This window comes from Triturus cristatus, chromosome 8, assembly GCF_964204655.1.
Source record: "Triturus cristatus chromosome 8, aTriCri1.1, whole genome shotgun sequence".
Taxonomy (NCBI): Eukaryota; Metazoa; Chordata; class Amphibia; order Caudata; family Salamandridae; genus Triturus; species Triturus cristatus.
Genome location: NC_140591.1, coordinates 161,138,370 through 161,153,588, shown reverse-complemented (window position 1 = coordinate 161,153,588; position 15,219 = coordinate 161,138,370). Strand labels below are relative to the sequence as shown.

Genomic DNA, 15,219 nt, shown 5'->3' with positions numbered 1-15,219 from the left:
GAGACAGACGTAGATTCTTATAGCCCTCTTCGGCATAGGCCCTGCGCATGAATTAGGCGGAGTGACATCACCTCACGCTTTTATTTGGCTCCACCATATTATACATTGTTTGGTTTTTCCCAGCCACTTTTACTCGGTGTGGGAGAGCTAAATATGAGGTTTTTGGTCAGTAAATGATGCACAACACTTTGGTGGCAGCAGCAAAGCTTCACTACACTTTTTTGCTGCTAGAAAAAAAGCTTCCTTTCTTCAAGACTCCCCTCAACTTCTCCCTCAAAGGCCCGCACAGGCCTTCACCTTCACTCCTCGCTCCAGGATACTCGTCATTGACGATATGGTGCAAAATGGCCGCTTGGTAACAGTAAAACCACATGTGATGTAATCCTTATCCCAGTACTATGTATGCAACTTGTATATTCAGGCCGTTTTCTACAATAACACAGAAGCAGAGACGATTGAACATACCTATGACGATTCTACTAATAGTGATACACATTACACAGGTACTCACAGAGGTCACTAAATGCAAATGTTGTGACCTATGGTAAATGCCCATTTACGGCATAAAGACATGGTCTTGACTACGTCATGACAAGTTTAGCCCTGTAAAGGTTCTTGTTCTTTTATTTTTTTAGTCACACCAGATTTGCAGGTCACTACAAACCGCTTTTCAAATGGCACATGACGTAAAACTCAGGCATGCTGTGTGGCATGTGACATACATGTGGCAGCAAACCCTTCTCTCAGAATGAAGTTGGCAGAAGGGTGCGCTTGTTTCGGGGAAAAGCGATGCTCATCTTTCGAAGGCGCTATAAGACCAATCACAAAAGAAGGTCTGATTTATTTGCTTTTCAAGTGCAAAACCGGGACATGTGTTTACTTTGGAGAAAGCTATCGAGACACCGGAATATGTGTCCAAACACTGGGCCTGTCAGGTAAAATACTGGCCCGCCTATTGCATTATAAATAAGGCTCCCTAATTTACGTTTTTATTGATTTTTACAGATAAATACAGACAGAAAAACATTTATTTTTCTGTCTGTATTTAATTATAAATGTAAAAGGGAAATTGGGTTGTTTCTGTGTGATTCTAAATGCCGTCAATCACAACTACCAGGCCAATAGCAGCGCGGATTGAAATGTAAGGTGATTAGGAAAAAAGCAACTTTAGCAAAGAGTCTTTGACAACAGCGCATGTGCACAAGCTTCATACTAAAATTTGCATGTCTTCCTACAAGTGCATATTTTATCATCTGAGTGTGTTTATCACTGAAACGTGCAAGGCCAGGCATGAGTGCATATTTATTGGTTAAATAAAGGTAGATGTATACTCATTTGAGCTTCATTTGTTCACAAAATCGAAAATAAATATTGCTAAATACAGCTAAAATGATCAAAAAATAAATACAGCTGAATACAGACGGAAATGTCAAAAAAATAAATACCATAGAACCGGGAGCTCTAATTATAAAGAGAACAGATGTAAGACTACAGATTATCGCCTGACAAATACCGTGTCCTAAGTATAATTTGTAAAAACATTGCCCCATAGTAGTTAAGAACAGAGAATCGATCGTCCAGTGGGTCATATTTTTCTACAAGATATTTAGGACACACTATTTAGGCCATGTCGGAATACCACGTCCTGACACACATGTGAAGCCACGACTTTATTTGTATTCGTTTTTGCAGACCGGGAACGTCATTACATAATTGTGTCTCACAAGAGGCTCACACAGACATTGATGTGTTGTGCACACAGGTACATGCTTAGGGGGCGGGGCATTCAGAGTGACATCCTTAGGGGCGCGGCATTCAGAGTGACATGCTTAGGGGCGGGGCATTCAGAGTGACATGCTTAGGGGCGGGGCATTCAGAGTGACATGCTGTGCTGACCTGCATTGGAAGAAGGTCGAGGTGCTTCGGCAGAGCCGTCAGTGAAGACAGGAGACGAGTCATGGTTGAGCAGTCTAGGGCCAGCCCCCCCCCCCCACACCCGCCACCCGTGAATGCCCCAAGTGTCCGCTAATTAAAAGAGGAGAAGCCCACCACTTGCTGTCCAGCCGACATGTCCTTTGAACCCTGGGCTGAGACGAATGAAAGACCCCAACAGGAAACACCCATTCACAGAATCAACATTTACCAAGTGAGCTGGAAAAGCCCCCTCGTCCCCCTGGGGGGCTAAACTGCACTCCCACCCCCAAATCCTTCATGGCCTGCACTAAGCGTGTCAACAGACAGCCCCTCGCATAAGCCGAGGCAGGGCAGGCGCAGCGTTATAAACCTGCATGCTCAGCCATGGGCGTCATTTCACCCGTGGCCCACCGGAACGATGCCTCCCTGGTCGGTAACAGTGGCAGATTAGCAATGAGGAACAACCGGGGAATCTGATGCCCTGTGTTATTCCTCATTCCTACCCAAGGATCTCTAACAGACAGTGTCCCTGGGTGAACCCGTGCGGTGTCCACTGTTCTCGTATCGCGTCACTACCCCGAGTTAAGAGTCTTTCTCTGGTAGACCCTGGAAGGATGAAATAATGTGTTGGCATGGCAGGGGGTGTTAGTATGAGGTGCTCACACTCCTAAACTGTCGCCCTCTCTTACCATTTAAACGATTAATTTATCCATCGGGTGTAATTTCTTTCCTCCTGTGTTTTTAGGGTGTCTGCTGTCAGGAAAGCATTTGTCGACAAGCGGGTTCTGAGCTCGGGGGGCCGGGGGAGGGGGGGAGGTATGCCTGGCATGAACAGCTCTCCGTCCCTTTCCCAACATGCGGTGTTTATGACACGAAGTTTTGTTATCAGTCCGGGAACTGTTCATTTTGTTTCATATTTTTTTCTTGACAGAGCCTTTTCCTTATAAGGACCTTTTTAGAGATACACACTTAGGGCTTTATCTCCCAGGAAAATCTTTCTGTTTTATGGCAAACAGGCATAGCCAATAGGTCTCGCCTTTGGGACCTTATAAGTGTTTAGCCATGCAACACTTGATGTTGTTGCACCAAGGATATTGTGCTGGATAACTAAACACTTACAAAGACCAAAAGGCGAGACCTATTGGCTATGCCAATGCTTGTTTAATGTGCTGCTAGCTGCTTCTCTGGTCCCAGTGGTAATTCCTCATTCTTAGTCCTCTAGATAGTGCTGCAGCGGTTTCTCTGGTCCCAGTGGTAATTCCTCATTCTAAGTCCTTTAGGCAGTGCTGTAGCTGTGTCTCTGTTCCCAGTGGTAATTCCTCATTCTAAGTCCTCCAAACAGTGCTGCTTCTCTGGTCTCATCGGTAATTCCCACATTGTCTAATGTCTATGTACATCTACTTTGATTGACCCACAGATGAATCTCTGTCTATTCTGATCACAATTGAAGCATACTGTTTTGATGTTCCCAACACCTTTATATTTTAATTTTCTCTATTTCTTACTCATCCTGAATGGAACTCTTATAATAATGCTCATCTTGTTTGAGTCTGTTTTAGCCTAGATCTTGTGGAGTTGATATTTCTGTGAATAAAAACTCATACCCAGGATGGTTTTGAAAGCCCTTTGCACCATTTCAAGCCAAGCCAATGATTTTTATCCAGACCTATGTAAGCTGCTGAAATACTAAAGGATAGCTGCTTCGACTCTTTATGGTATGGCTGGAATCCCAAGTTCCAGGTACGTTGTGGATTGGAGATTCACTGATTAACATTAAATATTTTTGTTAATAGATTATATTTTATACGATCTATCAGTTGCACACTTATCAACACAAAATTAGGGGGGTCAATATTGCAGCATAATTGCGATTTTTGCCTTTCAAACCTTCAATAGGTGGCCCCATGAACCTTCCTTTACCTGTGTATATCAAACAAGATGGCGGAAGAGTAGGAGTAGTGCCACGGAGCTCCTTGGCATTTACCTTATCTTAAGTTGTCCGTTACTATCTCAGTTCCCACTGCCCACTACCTTTTGGCACTGGCTTTTACCCCTGCTGGGAGTTGGAGTGTTGGAGTGGTCAGGGCATAGTTGACATTGTGCTCATGGCCACTCCTTTTTGCTAGAGTTACCTCTTACCTAGCTCTCCTGTCTGGAGAACTTGATATGGATGGTGATGGAGTGGGTGTGCTTGATGTCTCACTGCGTGGCACCATGCAGATCCCGTCTAGGTTGGCAAGCTTCTAGGGCGGCAACTTGTCTTTGAGTATGGAGCTGCGGGGGTCTTAGAACAAAGAAGAATCCCTGTGCTTGGCCCTACCGGGTAGTGTGCTGTTGTGACAATGGGTGAGGGGCCTCTTGATGTACTTTCTCAGGCATGACAGGCTGCTGCTATGGGGCCCATTCCTCCATGCTGAGAACCATGGGCACTTTTGAGTATGTGGCTATATTGTGTCTTCCCTTCAACATAACACCAGAGGCTGCAATGCTGTGGCATAATACAAGGACAACAACTAGACTGCATCCCACATTTTTCACTTGACGGTAAACTCCAGGGATTTTTGTAATGAATGAATGAAAGGATTTGTACAGCACACAGATGCACAATAGCATCCCGGCGCTAGGCCATAGCCAGTAGAAAGGGTCAGTAGGCATCTTATCCCTTAGTCAGGTGGGTTTTCAATTGTTTGCGGAATAATGCGAGAAGGGTTTGAGTTTAATTTATATCTACCAGGAAATTAAACAAAATGTGTAAGAGCACTGTTTTTTTGGGCGATCAATACCATACTACCTGCATAGGCCATGATAGAAATAGGAATTCTTCCTAGCTTATCCGATAGGGGTTGGCATTTAAAAGGTGCAAAGTCACCTCAGCTCTATAGAGATTAAAAAGAGTAAGCACTAATATACAGCCGTGTTCTAGACAATTTGTTGTATGGCTAATTGGTGTTAGCTTAGCATGCCCCTAGCATTAAGTTGGACCTTCTCCCTGTTTCCACAGGTAATGTTCAAATTAAATGAAACAGGTTCGTATCCATGCCTATTCCCTCTCCCACCATATCTGTCTCTGAGTGCAGGGTCAAGATTGATTTGCATATGGCTGGGTTTAAACTGGAATGGCATGGGGAGCAAAAACAATGGATTTAGGCCCAGATCTCTGTACTGGTCAGAATGTTTGACATTGTTCAGTATTCTGTGCATCACTTTTTTTTTGCATTTGTCACCCAGAGTGGGACAGGTTTGCCGAGATGTGGGTCCACTGGGCCACTGGATTCAAGCTAGCATGGCTGATGAGGGGTGATAGCCCGATAACAGTTCTAGGGTGTTTGTCTCCAGTCCAGGAAGGACCTGGCCTTGCAGTTCGGGCTGGACTGTTCCCATGGAGAACGTTTGACATTGTTCAGCATTCTGTCCATCAATTGTTCTTTTTGCACTGATCATAGTCTGCATCATGTTAAAGATCCCCACGTGTGCACATTGCATTGAACTAGCCACAGTAGCTTCCCTTCCACTACTAGACATTCAAGTGACATCAGATAGTTGATATAGAGAGGATCTTGCAAAAACATCAAATGAACCTGATTGTCAAAATAATAGGCAGACAAGTGTGGTTCTCTGATCAGTTGCCCTGACTGAGGATGCCATTCTGCATTTGTGATGAGTAAGCCTCATCACACAGTGGTGTGGGCCGTCGTTCATCAATTAGATTTAATTCTTCATGCTCTACCCTGTGTCTTCTTGATCCGGCCTAATGGTGCCTGGAGTCATGTGAGCAGCCAATAAAGTGCCGGCAAGGTACCAAAGCTCCATTACCCTCACTAATCTATATTGTGTTTTGCTAAAAACAGCCTTTTCAAGTAGGCAGGGTAAAAATATTGGTTTTCTTGAAGACAACATTGGCAGTAGCTATCCCTTTTCCTCTTCCAGTCTGTGAGATTCAAGCACTATCAGTATTGACACAATACTCCATGCCATATTTCAAAAGAATAGTTCAGCATTTAGGATTCATTTCTTTATTCATTCCAAAATGGGTCCAAGACTTTCAGTGAAACCAGATGATCTATCTAGCAAACCATTGTGCAGGCCCTAGACAATTTAGAACTTTATGGGCAGAAGAATCCATAGGTTTCAAGCTCTTTATCACCTATGGAGAAAGTGTATATGGAAAACAGGATTTCAAATCATCCATCATCTAAATCAACTAGTCTCCAGAAACCTGAAATGGTATCCCCATACTGGGGTTCGTCTTTCAGACGGCATGAACTTAAAAAGCTTCAGAATCACATGACCATGGCTCTATGGAAGTCTTACCACATTGATTCTGTGTTGCCACCTGCCCAGCCATGTGATTTTGGAATCCCTACTCCAAGGTCTGCAGTTCCAGGGTTAGTGCTAGTAATCCTGGACATGTCTGAGTGATCTAATTTAGTAACCTCTGCAGCAGTTCCCCTGTTATGCCTGCAGAAGGAGAAGGAAGAGCCACCTCTCAGTTGTTGCTGGAAACGGGGGGTTACAATGAGACCTGCTGAGCTAGAATGCAGCAGTCTCCCAGGGCAGTATGCTTTGACACGGTCATTGAGAGTTTTAGATTCCCGTTTGGGTCAGTGCTTTATGCATAATCTGTTGATGGACTTGCAACCAATGGTGCTTAATTCGGAAACTTGATACCGAGGTAAATTACGGGATTTTATATATTGAGCAGACTGCCATGTTCTGCATGACCTGCAACCTCTGAATCAAATATTCCGGGAGGCCCAGGTACAGAACATTCACGTAGTCCAATCTGGAGAAGATCAATGCTCGAACCACTGTGATTTTTGCCGTGTGAGGAAGTAGATGAAGAAACTTCCTTAGCATGCGAAAAATCCAGAAACAAGACTTCACCACTACTGACACCTGCGCTCTGAATGAGAGCTGGGAGTCGATCAGTACCCCCAGGTTTCTGGCCACCTGATATTGTGGGATTCCACCACATGTGCCAGTGGAGACATATTGAAGAGTGTAGGACTAAGCGACGAGCCCTGAGGCACACTCCACTTCAGTTCTTTACTTCCCGAGGCGTATGGCTTCATCCAGACTACCTGTTCGCTATCTTCAAGGAAGGAGCCCAACCCGTTCAGTGCTGAACCTGTTATACCAAGGTGTCTTATCCTGTGCAGCAGGATGTTATGATCCACTGTATAAAATGCTGCTGACAGGTCCAACAGTACCAATGCCACATTGAGGCCTGCGTCCATTCTCTATTCTAATGACACTTCGCTGTATCCTGAGAGTTAGACACTGCAAAGATGTTATATGGCTGGTAAGCAATTGTTTGGGAGCTGACAAGTGAGGCATGTTGGGTAAATGCACACGGAGAAACAGGAGCACTGCTTTATATGGATCTCAGTCACATCCCAAGTGTAGCTAGCATGCACTACACGTCTCAAACAGTCAATTCATTAATATCTATTTAAATGCCAGCCTTAAGGAACACAGAGCAGCTCCTAAAAATGGCTTATAGAAACTTATAAGAGAGAAAAGAAAGCAAGATATTACTGAAGAGATGTCGCTGTTCCCTTCTCAAGGATGCTGTTTGGCTTTCCATAGCATTTCTCATCCCAGGAAGGCCATCTGGTTTCTTGGCACCTAGACCAACTCAAGGAACCTGATCATAAAGGCACAGCCTCTAGTGATCGACTCTCTTCTCACAACTGCTGAAAAGAAACCCTAAAATGAAAAACTATCACTGGGTTTTGCTATTTGGGTGGTTTGTTTGGAAGTGGGCATGGCTAATCTGTGTGTGCCAGTTGTAACCACAGAAGACTTGAACTCCTAGCCTGAATATACACTGGCACAGTGGCTTATGGTCATATCAACTGGTGTCTAACCCTTTTTAGCCTAATTGCATGCAGATACCTAAAGTCTGTGTGAGGCTTTAAGGACATGGTATACCTAACAACCAAGCATATTTTACCAAACCTCTCACAATTACATTCTTGCGATGAACTCACTAACTTAACATAATTTAAACAGCTACAGAGAAGGTACAAGATTGTTGGTTTCTATTGCTGTAGGTGATTGTATATGGGCAGAAATAGGTTTTGATACACATAGGAGGTTCTTAACTTGAAAGAGATAACTTACTTTTTTGATCACGGTATACTACCAATCAATCAATCACCATTTGCATAGTGCACAGCTGCTTCCTAGGAGGCGTTCTCGTGCTCAAGGGGACAATTGACAACCAGTACATCCAGTGCCAAAAAGGAAAGATTTAACTTTTGTTAAAGAGAAAGTTTTCAGTTCATTCTTATAAATTGAGATAAAAGCAGCTTTACACAGATTTATTATGAGAGTGTTCCACAGCTTGGCTGTCAAGACTGTGAAAGATCTTCCTCCTTGACTTATCTTAACGAATTTTGGGACAAAAAGCAGTAAAAGGTGGTTTGATATGAGCGCTTTAAATTGCTGGAATGAGAGCAGTCTTTTTTGCAGTTATGCAGGGTCCTGTCCATAAACAAATCTAAAAGCTAGCGTTAGAGCTTTAAACTTTATCCAATTTTTCACAGGTAGCCAATGCAGTTGCGTCAAATGAGGGGATATGGCCTGCCTATACGGGACTCTTCGGATCAGCCTTGCTGCCGCATTCTGCACTATCTGAAGTCTGCAAAACAGGAAAGCAGGGAGTCCTATAGACAGACTGTTTGCATAGTCCAACCACTAAGTGACCAAGGTATGAACCACAGTCTTACTAGCCTTTTCTGATATCAGGTGCAAAATCTTCCTTAATGATCTGAGTTTGGCAAAGCAAGAAGAAAACACCTGCTTGATTGTTTAGAGAAAGAGAGAATTGAGTCAAACAGGACTCCCAGATTTCTCACGTGGTCTGCAGGGGCCGATGTGCAGCCAAGTTCCCCTGGCCAACATAGGCTAGGAGGTGAAGGTGAGCATGTACCAAAGAAGAGAACTTCGGTTTTATCCGAGTTCAGTTTTAGAGAAAGGTCGTTCATCCATCCTGCAACTCCCTTGAGGTATTCTTTAAACTTATTCAAGGCTGAGCATGAGTTTTCCTGGAAGGATAGAAGAAGTTGAGTGCCGTCTGCATATGAAATCACTTGTACACCCCAAGCTTGAATCATTTGAGCCAAGTGGGCTATTTAGAGATTAAAGAGTATAGGGCTTAGGGCAGAGCCCTGCGGAACTCCATTTAGTATGGGCTTACGGGAGGACGAGAATGGCTCTAGGTGGACTCTCTGTGATCTATCCTGTAGATATGACCTCAATCACCAGAAGGCTTTCCCTTGAATACCTGCCCCTTTGAGTCTCTCTAAGTGGGTGGCATGAGAGACTGTGTCAAATGCGGCAGATGGGAGCAAAATGAACAACATCGCTGTGCGTCCACAATCAAAATGTTCTTTGATGAATTTCGTGACTTCCATTAAGGCGGTCTCGGTGCTCACCCCTTGCCGGAAGCCTGATTACATATCATACAACAAGTTGTTTGATTCTAAGTAGACGGAAAACTGTTGATTAATTTTTCCAATTTCTTTGCTGCTACCGGCAGAAAAGAGAGGGGTCTAAAATTGTTCAGCATGGCTGGATGGGCTGTGTGTTTCTTGAACAGAGGACGCAGAAAAGCTGGTTTCCGTTTTGATGGAAAGAGACCTACCTCTAGCAATTGATTCAGAATTCTGTTGAATAATGGATTAATAGTAGGGTCAATCATTTTTAAGATTCTCAGTGGGCACGGGTCAGGTGGTGAACCTTAATCACACTTTTTGATTTCTTTCAAAGAAATTTCCTCAGGGATTTCCAGGACGTTTGCTAGTTTATATTTGTGAGTTGTCACAACATCTATCAAATGCTCTGTTCCATAGCTTGCTGGAAATATAACATAGATCTTTTGAATTTTGTTGTAAAAAAATAATGATAGCTCATCACACAGTTCCCTAGAAGAGCTAAAATTGCAGTTGACAGCCTCCGGGAAGAGAAAGGAATGAACAATTTTTTATGCTTCCCAAGAACTGTTCACCATCAAAATTTGTGAGGCGAAATATTCTCTCTGTACTTCACAGATAGCTTTGCAGAAGTTTTTCAATTCTTTCTAGCTTTTCACAGTGGCTTTTTTTCTCCCTCAGTTCTGGTGTCAACCAGTAGGATGAAGGTTTGGTCCTCTATATTTTTTGAGGTTTTAAAGGTACTACAGAGTCCAGCGCATTGGTAATCCATTTATTAAACTTGGCCACATCCGTATCCAGACTCCCGGTTAGAAGGGGCATCATAGCTTGTAGCTTTTGGGAAAGAGATGGCTCTGTGATTTTAGACCATGCTCCGGGAAAGGATAGAGTGGGGGTTACTTTCTTTTTGATTTTGTACTATACATCTTTGGTGTAAATAAAGTCTGGATCTCTTCTTAAATAATATAGCATGGGCCCTTCATTCCACCTATTGAATGCCAGTGTTAACTGTATGTAAGTTTCTAAACCTACATCACCATTAGTTGACTACGCTGTGACAGCTCAACCTTCCTACCTGCTGAGAGTCAAAGAGCAAAAAGGAGATCTAGCCATTACATTGAACTGTGCAGTGGTACTCAGTCCTGATGGATAGAAAATGCATTCACTGATCTTCAAAAAGATGTCTCTTAAACTCAGGGTCACCCTGGATTGACGTCACAATTGGCTACAGAGGGACACCATATTGCTTAAGGTGTGCACAAGATTCCAAGAGTGGCCTTGTTATGTCAGGGCCACAATAGTACATCGAATGCCTATAGTATATCAAGAAGGGCCACCTTATAGTGCATACTATATCCCAAGAAGATCCAACTTATATCAGTTTTTCATAATGCATGATGTTCAACATTTGAAACAGAGAGCACCTTCCACCATAGCCAAAAGATTGCAAAAGATGAACACAATATTCCACAGAGTGCCAATGCCTTCTTCATGCCTTCTTCATCACCCAAAATATGAAAGAGACTGGGCTTATAATGTCTAGGCTGGCCACAAAATGATAAGGAGTGGCCTAATCCATGACCACAATAATACCAAAAGCAGCAATTTTATACTGCTATGTCTTGGATAAAATGAACACAGTGATAGATGGAAGGCTTTCATTAATCTCAAAATTGGTGATTGCTTGGGGCTGCATATTAGTCCATCTTTTTTTTGTCCACCATTCAACCTCAGATTAGACCCAGCCAGTGCATATTTTGTAAAAGTGCAAGTACTGGGGCTCAAAGTTTTGTTGAAAAAGCCCCGGCTAGTGTTATAAAGTGTTGGGATGCTGAATATCATGGCTGCATAGTCTTGATTCCACCTCATGACTCACTAATCCACCTCCACATACTCCCTGCCTGATTACCTTTCTTTTGCAGATTCTTTTTCATCCCTGCTTACTCCCTTTGTCCCTTTTTTTCGACCTTCTCTTCTTCCTTCTTTCAACCTACTGGGTTTTTCTCTGTCTTGCATTCAATCAAGGTCTGTTGAGGAAACATAGGTGTAAGTCTCCATAAATGAGTGTCAGTGTGCTCCACCTGCAACCACAGGTTCAAATTAAGCACTAGCCCAAAACATACACAAATCAGCTGTGATATTGCTCCAATAGGAGCAGTCCAGACCGAATTGCCAAGCTAGGTTCTCTCTGAACACAAGCAACCCATTACTGGTTTTGGCCTATTTGTGCCTCTTTAGTCGGTTGCACCTTGTTACCGGTGGCATAGTGCAAACGAAAAAAGAAATTGTGAGCATGGGACCTAGGATTGGGCATACTCACTCACTTAAGACTTCAATTGAGGGAAAAACAAATGAAATCAAGCTGCACAACAGAGGTACAACAGTAACAGTGAATTTACCTCCTTCCTTTGTCGCCCCCCAGCCTGATATCCAGCATGGTCTTGGAGCCTCCCACATCATCCCATAGTTCGGTAGACAAACTGGCTTTACAAGATCTGTGGGTTGAAATCAGACACAAAACTATGGAACACAGTCATACTACTAAGCAGGTCAATATCAAGCACAGTATTTCAAATATGCATGCTTTATTTTCATATGTTTTGCCATGTAAATGATAATTAATAAAGAGGGAGGCTGATTCCCTGTCATGTTTCCAGTATAACCATCAAGTATATAAATGAGTTGCACTTCTAGCCACTGTATGTTAAAGTATCTTATGTGCATATACTGAAAGTCTGGCATCTGTTCTCTCTACCTGGACCTATTTTGGAAACAGATGTGTTATGCCCACTGAATGAAATACTATGATTTAGTATTCCAATTTACATTTGATTCAAAATATCAGAGGATTTGCTTAATGTAAACTTTAAGGTAAAGGAGTCAAGTCTACCCTCTAGTAAAAAAAAAATGCTATTTTTTAGTTATGATACATCTGAGAGCCCATAAATTGGGGGTCATCGTGGGGCACAGGAAAGGGGGTGGCGTCACGAAGGGCGCAGTCATGAAAAACAGCCTTACAGTTAACTTACACATTTATTTTTTTCAAATCTGATGCAAAGAAATTGGCAACAATGGCAAAAGTGACAGTAAATCTGTTTTAGCTTACTTAATGGGTCACAGAGAAGCTGCACTTAAAAACTCTTTCAGAGTTAAGACACCTGCTGCAAAGAGCTTGAAATAGAAATATAGAAGTTCAGAAACTATCTTGGGATGAAAATATCGTTGAGTTCTCATGACCACCTTGTACTTGTGGAACACTGTATAGAGGTCATAGGACCATAGAGTAAAGTGCACAGAACGAAGTAGCAAATAAATGCTTATTGTCCATATGAATTGAATTGATGGCCTTTAGTCTGTTAAATTGGTTTAGCAGCATTTGAATGTGACGGCTAGGAACTCCGCCCCCCCCCCATTTTTCTTAGTTTACTACGGCCCTGTCCAGACGCCTAGGGCCAAACACCTTGTTGCTATTACGCGTAAGTGCCTGTAAAGCACCTTTTCTTAAAGGTCACAGTTGGCCACGGTTGTTATTTTATTTCATTACTCATGTACGATTCTTAGAGTTTTATCACCATCTGTATTGATACACAAAATTTACAGAGCAATAGAGCGATATATTTTAAAGTGCTAATGCTTTTGTTCATAAAGTGTGTTTGGCATATATATATATATATATATATATATATATATAAAGTTCAAAGAACAAGAAGAACGCACACTCGGAGGTTTTGCTCGTATTTTACTAAGCTATCGTTACGCGTTTCGACACAGCAGTGTCTTGGTCACACGATATCAACAATGTTATCAAACAACCATATATGCACCCAAACATAGAAGAAGTACTACCATTTCCTGCAACTACAATATTGCAACTGGTCGCCATTTTGGAATGGGTTACAAACTAGATCTCCTACTAAGATTCATGCGTGTTCTCTAGTTGATAAAGCAGAAATCTTTTTACAAAACAAAATGAATCATAGTATTTGTACAGTTCATACATGTTGGCATACTTCATAAACATTGGTTTACCCCATGGTCCAAGTTTCTCGAATTACGAGATAATTGAATTTGCAAATCTTTATCGATTGTAACACTCACAATAACAAACCAGGGCTACAACAGCCATATGCCACGGTACAAAACAAATCTACATGCCAGTCGGACTAGTGCCGTGAACCAGATCTGCATACTGGTAAGTGCAAGTAGGTGTCTTATGAGCATGCTACGAGCCTCTGGAATTATCCAGGCTCCGTGCCTAATGATGGTTAATGAGGACTAGTGCCTCTATTTTAAAATATGCTCAAACAGACTCACGAAATGACTCTATACCAGGATATGACAACAGCCTGATAGCAAAGTCGTAGTTGGAGACAGTACTACTACTAACTGAGAGCCATTCGGTGCTGCGGGTGAGGGAAATGGCAATGCAGGCAGTCCATAAAGCTTAAAATAGATGTGTAAAGATTTGTGCAATCTAAAGATAAAGAACAGTGAATAACATAAGTGCGGTCCTTATCTTATTGGGCGTGTTGTGGCATCCTCATGAAGAAAAGGGTAGGGAACCGGTGCCGTATCCGTGAGACGTGAGTGGTCCCTTCCTTTCCTCCTGGATAATGGAAAAAACATGATCAAATTACAAATAGCCCAAAATTACATATATACATTTTTTCAAAATTTACATTACACTCTAAACAATCTGAAAAATGGTATGGTCGCCATGTAATAACATGAAGAGTCACAGTAAATGGCAACAAAGAAAAGGCAAAAGAGGGCATGAAAAGATAGGTACACAAATTCAGTCAACATGTAAATGCGTTGCCAGTTCCTCATCAAGATTATGCCCTCCCGGAAACTTGGTTTCCAATTCCATAATCCATTTCGATTCTCTCTTCCTGAGGGCTAGCTCGCTGTTTCCCCCTCTTTTTGATGTATTGACCTGTTCTATGGCAAAATACTTCAGAAGAGACTGGTTGGATTGGTGTCTGTCTTGGAAATGTCGTGCAATCGGATAGTTATGATCCAAGTTAGAAATGGCTCTTAGATGTTCTAGTATCCGCTTCTTAACCATGCATGTTGTACTCCCGACATACCGGAGTTTGCACGGACATTCCAGAATATATACAACAAAGTTGGTGCTACAAGTGAGGAACTGTGTTATGGTTTTCTTTTGACCTGATCGTGTAGTCTCAAATTCTTTCATCATGTGGCTGAATTTGCATGCCTTGCAATGGCCACATGGATAGAAACCCTTGAGATTGAATGGGTTTCTATTGGGGTTTTCCGTAATGTCTCCTCTGACCAACGTATCCTTCAAGTTTCTCCCTCTCCTGTAGGTAATAAGGGGTCTGTCACTGATGTTACTGCCAATTATGGAATCTGATTTCAAGATTCTCCAATTGTTAGTCAGGATTTTTTGGACATATTTGGATTCCTGATTAAATGTGGTTATAATCCTAACAGGTGTTTCTTCTTGGTCATCTATGGCAGAGTACTCAAGGGCTTGAGATCTACTGATGTGCCTGATCTTGTCCTTGGCCTTGGTAAGCACCCATTCAGGGTATCCCCGTTCTCTGAATCTACATAGCATGATGTTTTGTTCTTGCTGAAAATCATCATCAGTGCTACAATTTCTCCGTGCTCTGAGTAGCTCACCAAATGGAATACTCCATTTTAGTGACTCCGGATGAGCACTGTGGGCATGTAGTAGGCTATTGCCGGAAGTTTCCTTCCGGTGTAGGCTTGATACCATACTGCCATTCTGGATTGTGATGAGAGTATCTAGGAATTCAATTCTGTTATCGCTTATACTTGAAGTAAGCTGTATATTATAGTTATTGTTATTCAACCTATCTATGAATTCCCTAGC

General features: G+C 42.4%; 1 protein-coding gene across 2 annotated transcripts in view; it reads right to left on the bottom strand.

Annotated features, from left to right (window-relative positions):
* TMPRSS2 (transmembrane serine protease 2) overlaps positions 1-15,219 on the bottom strand; it is a 418,330-nt gene that overhangs the window by 33,309 nt on the left and 369,802 nt on the right. For both annotated transcript variants that reach the window (XM_085621226.1, XM_085621227.1), the window contains one exon: positions 11,753-11,848. In XM_085621226.1, the coding sequence (XP_085477352.1) occupies positions 11,753-11,848 (96 nt within the window). The remainder of the gene's footprint in view (positions 1-11,752; positions 11,849-15,219) is intronic.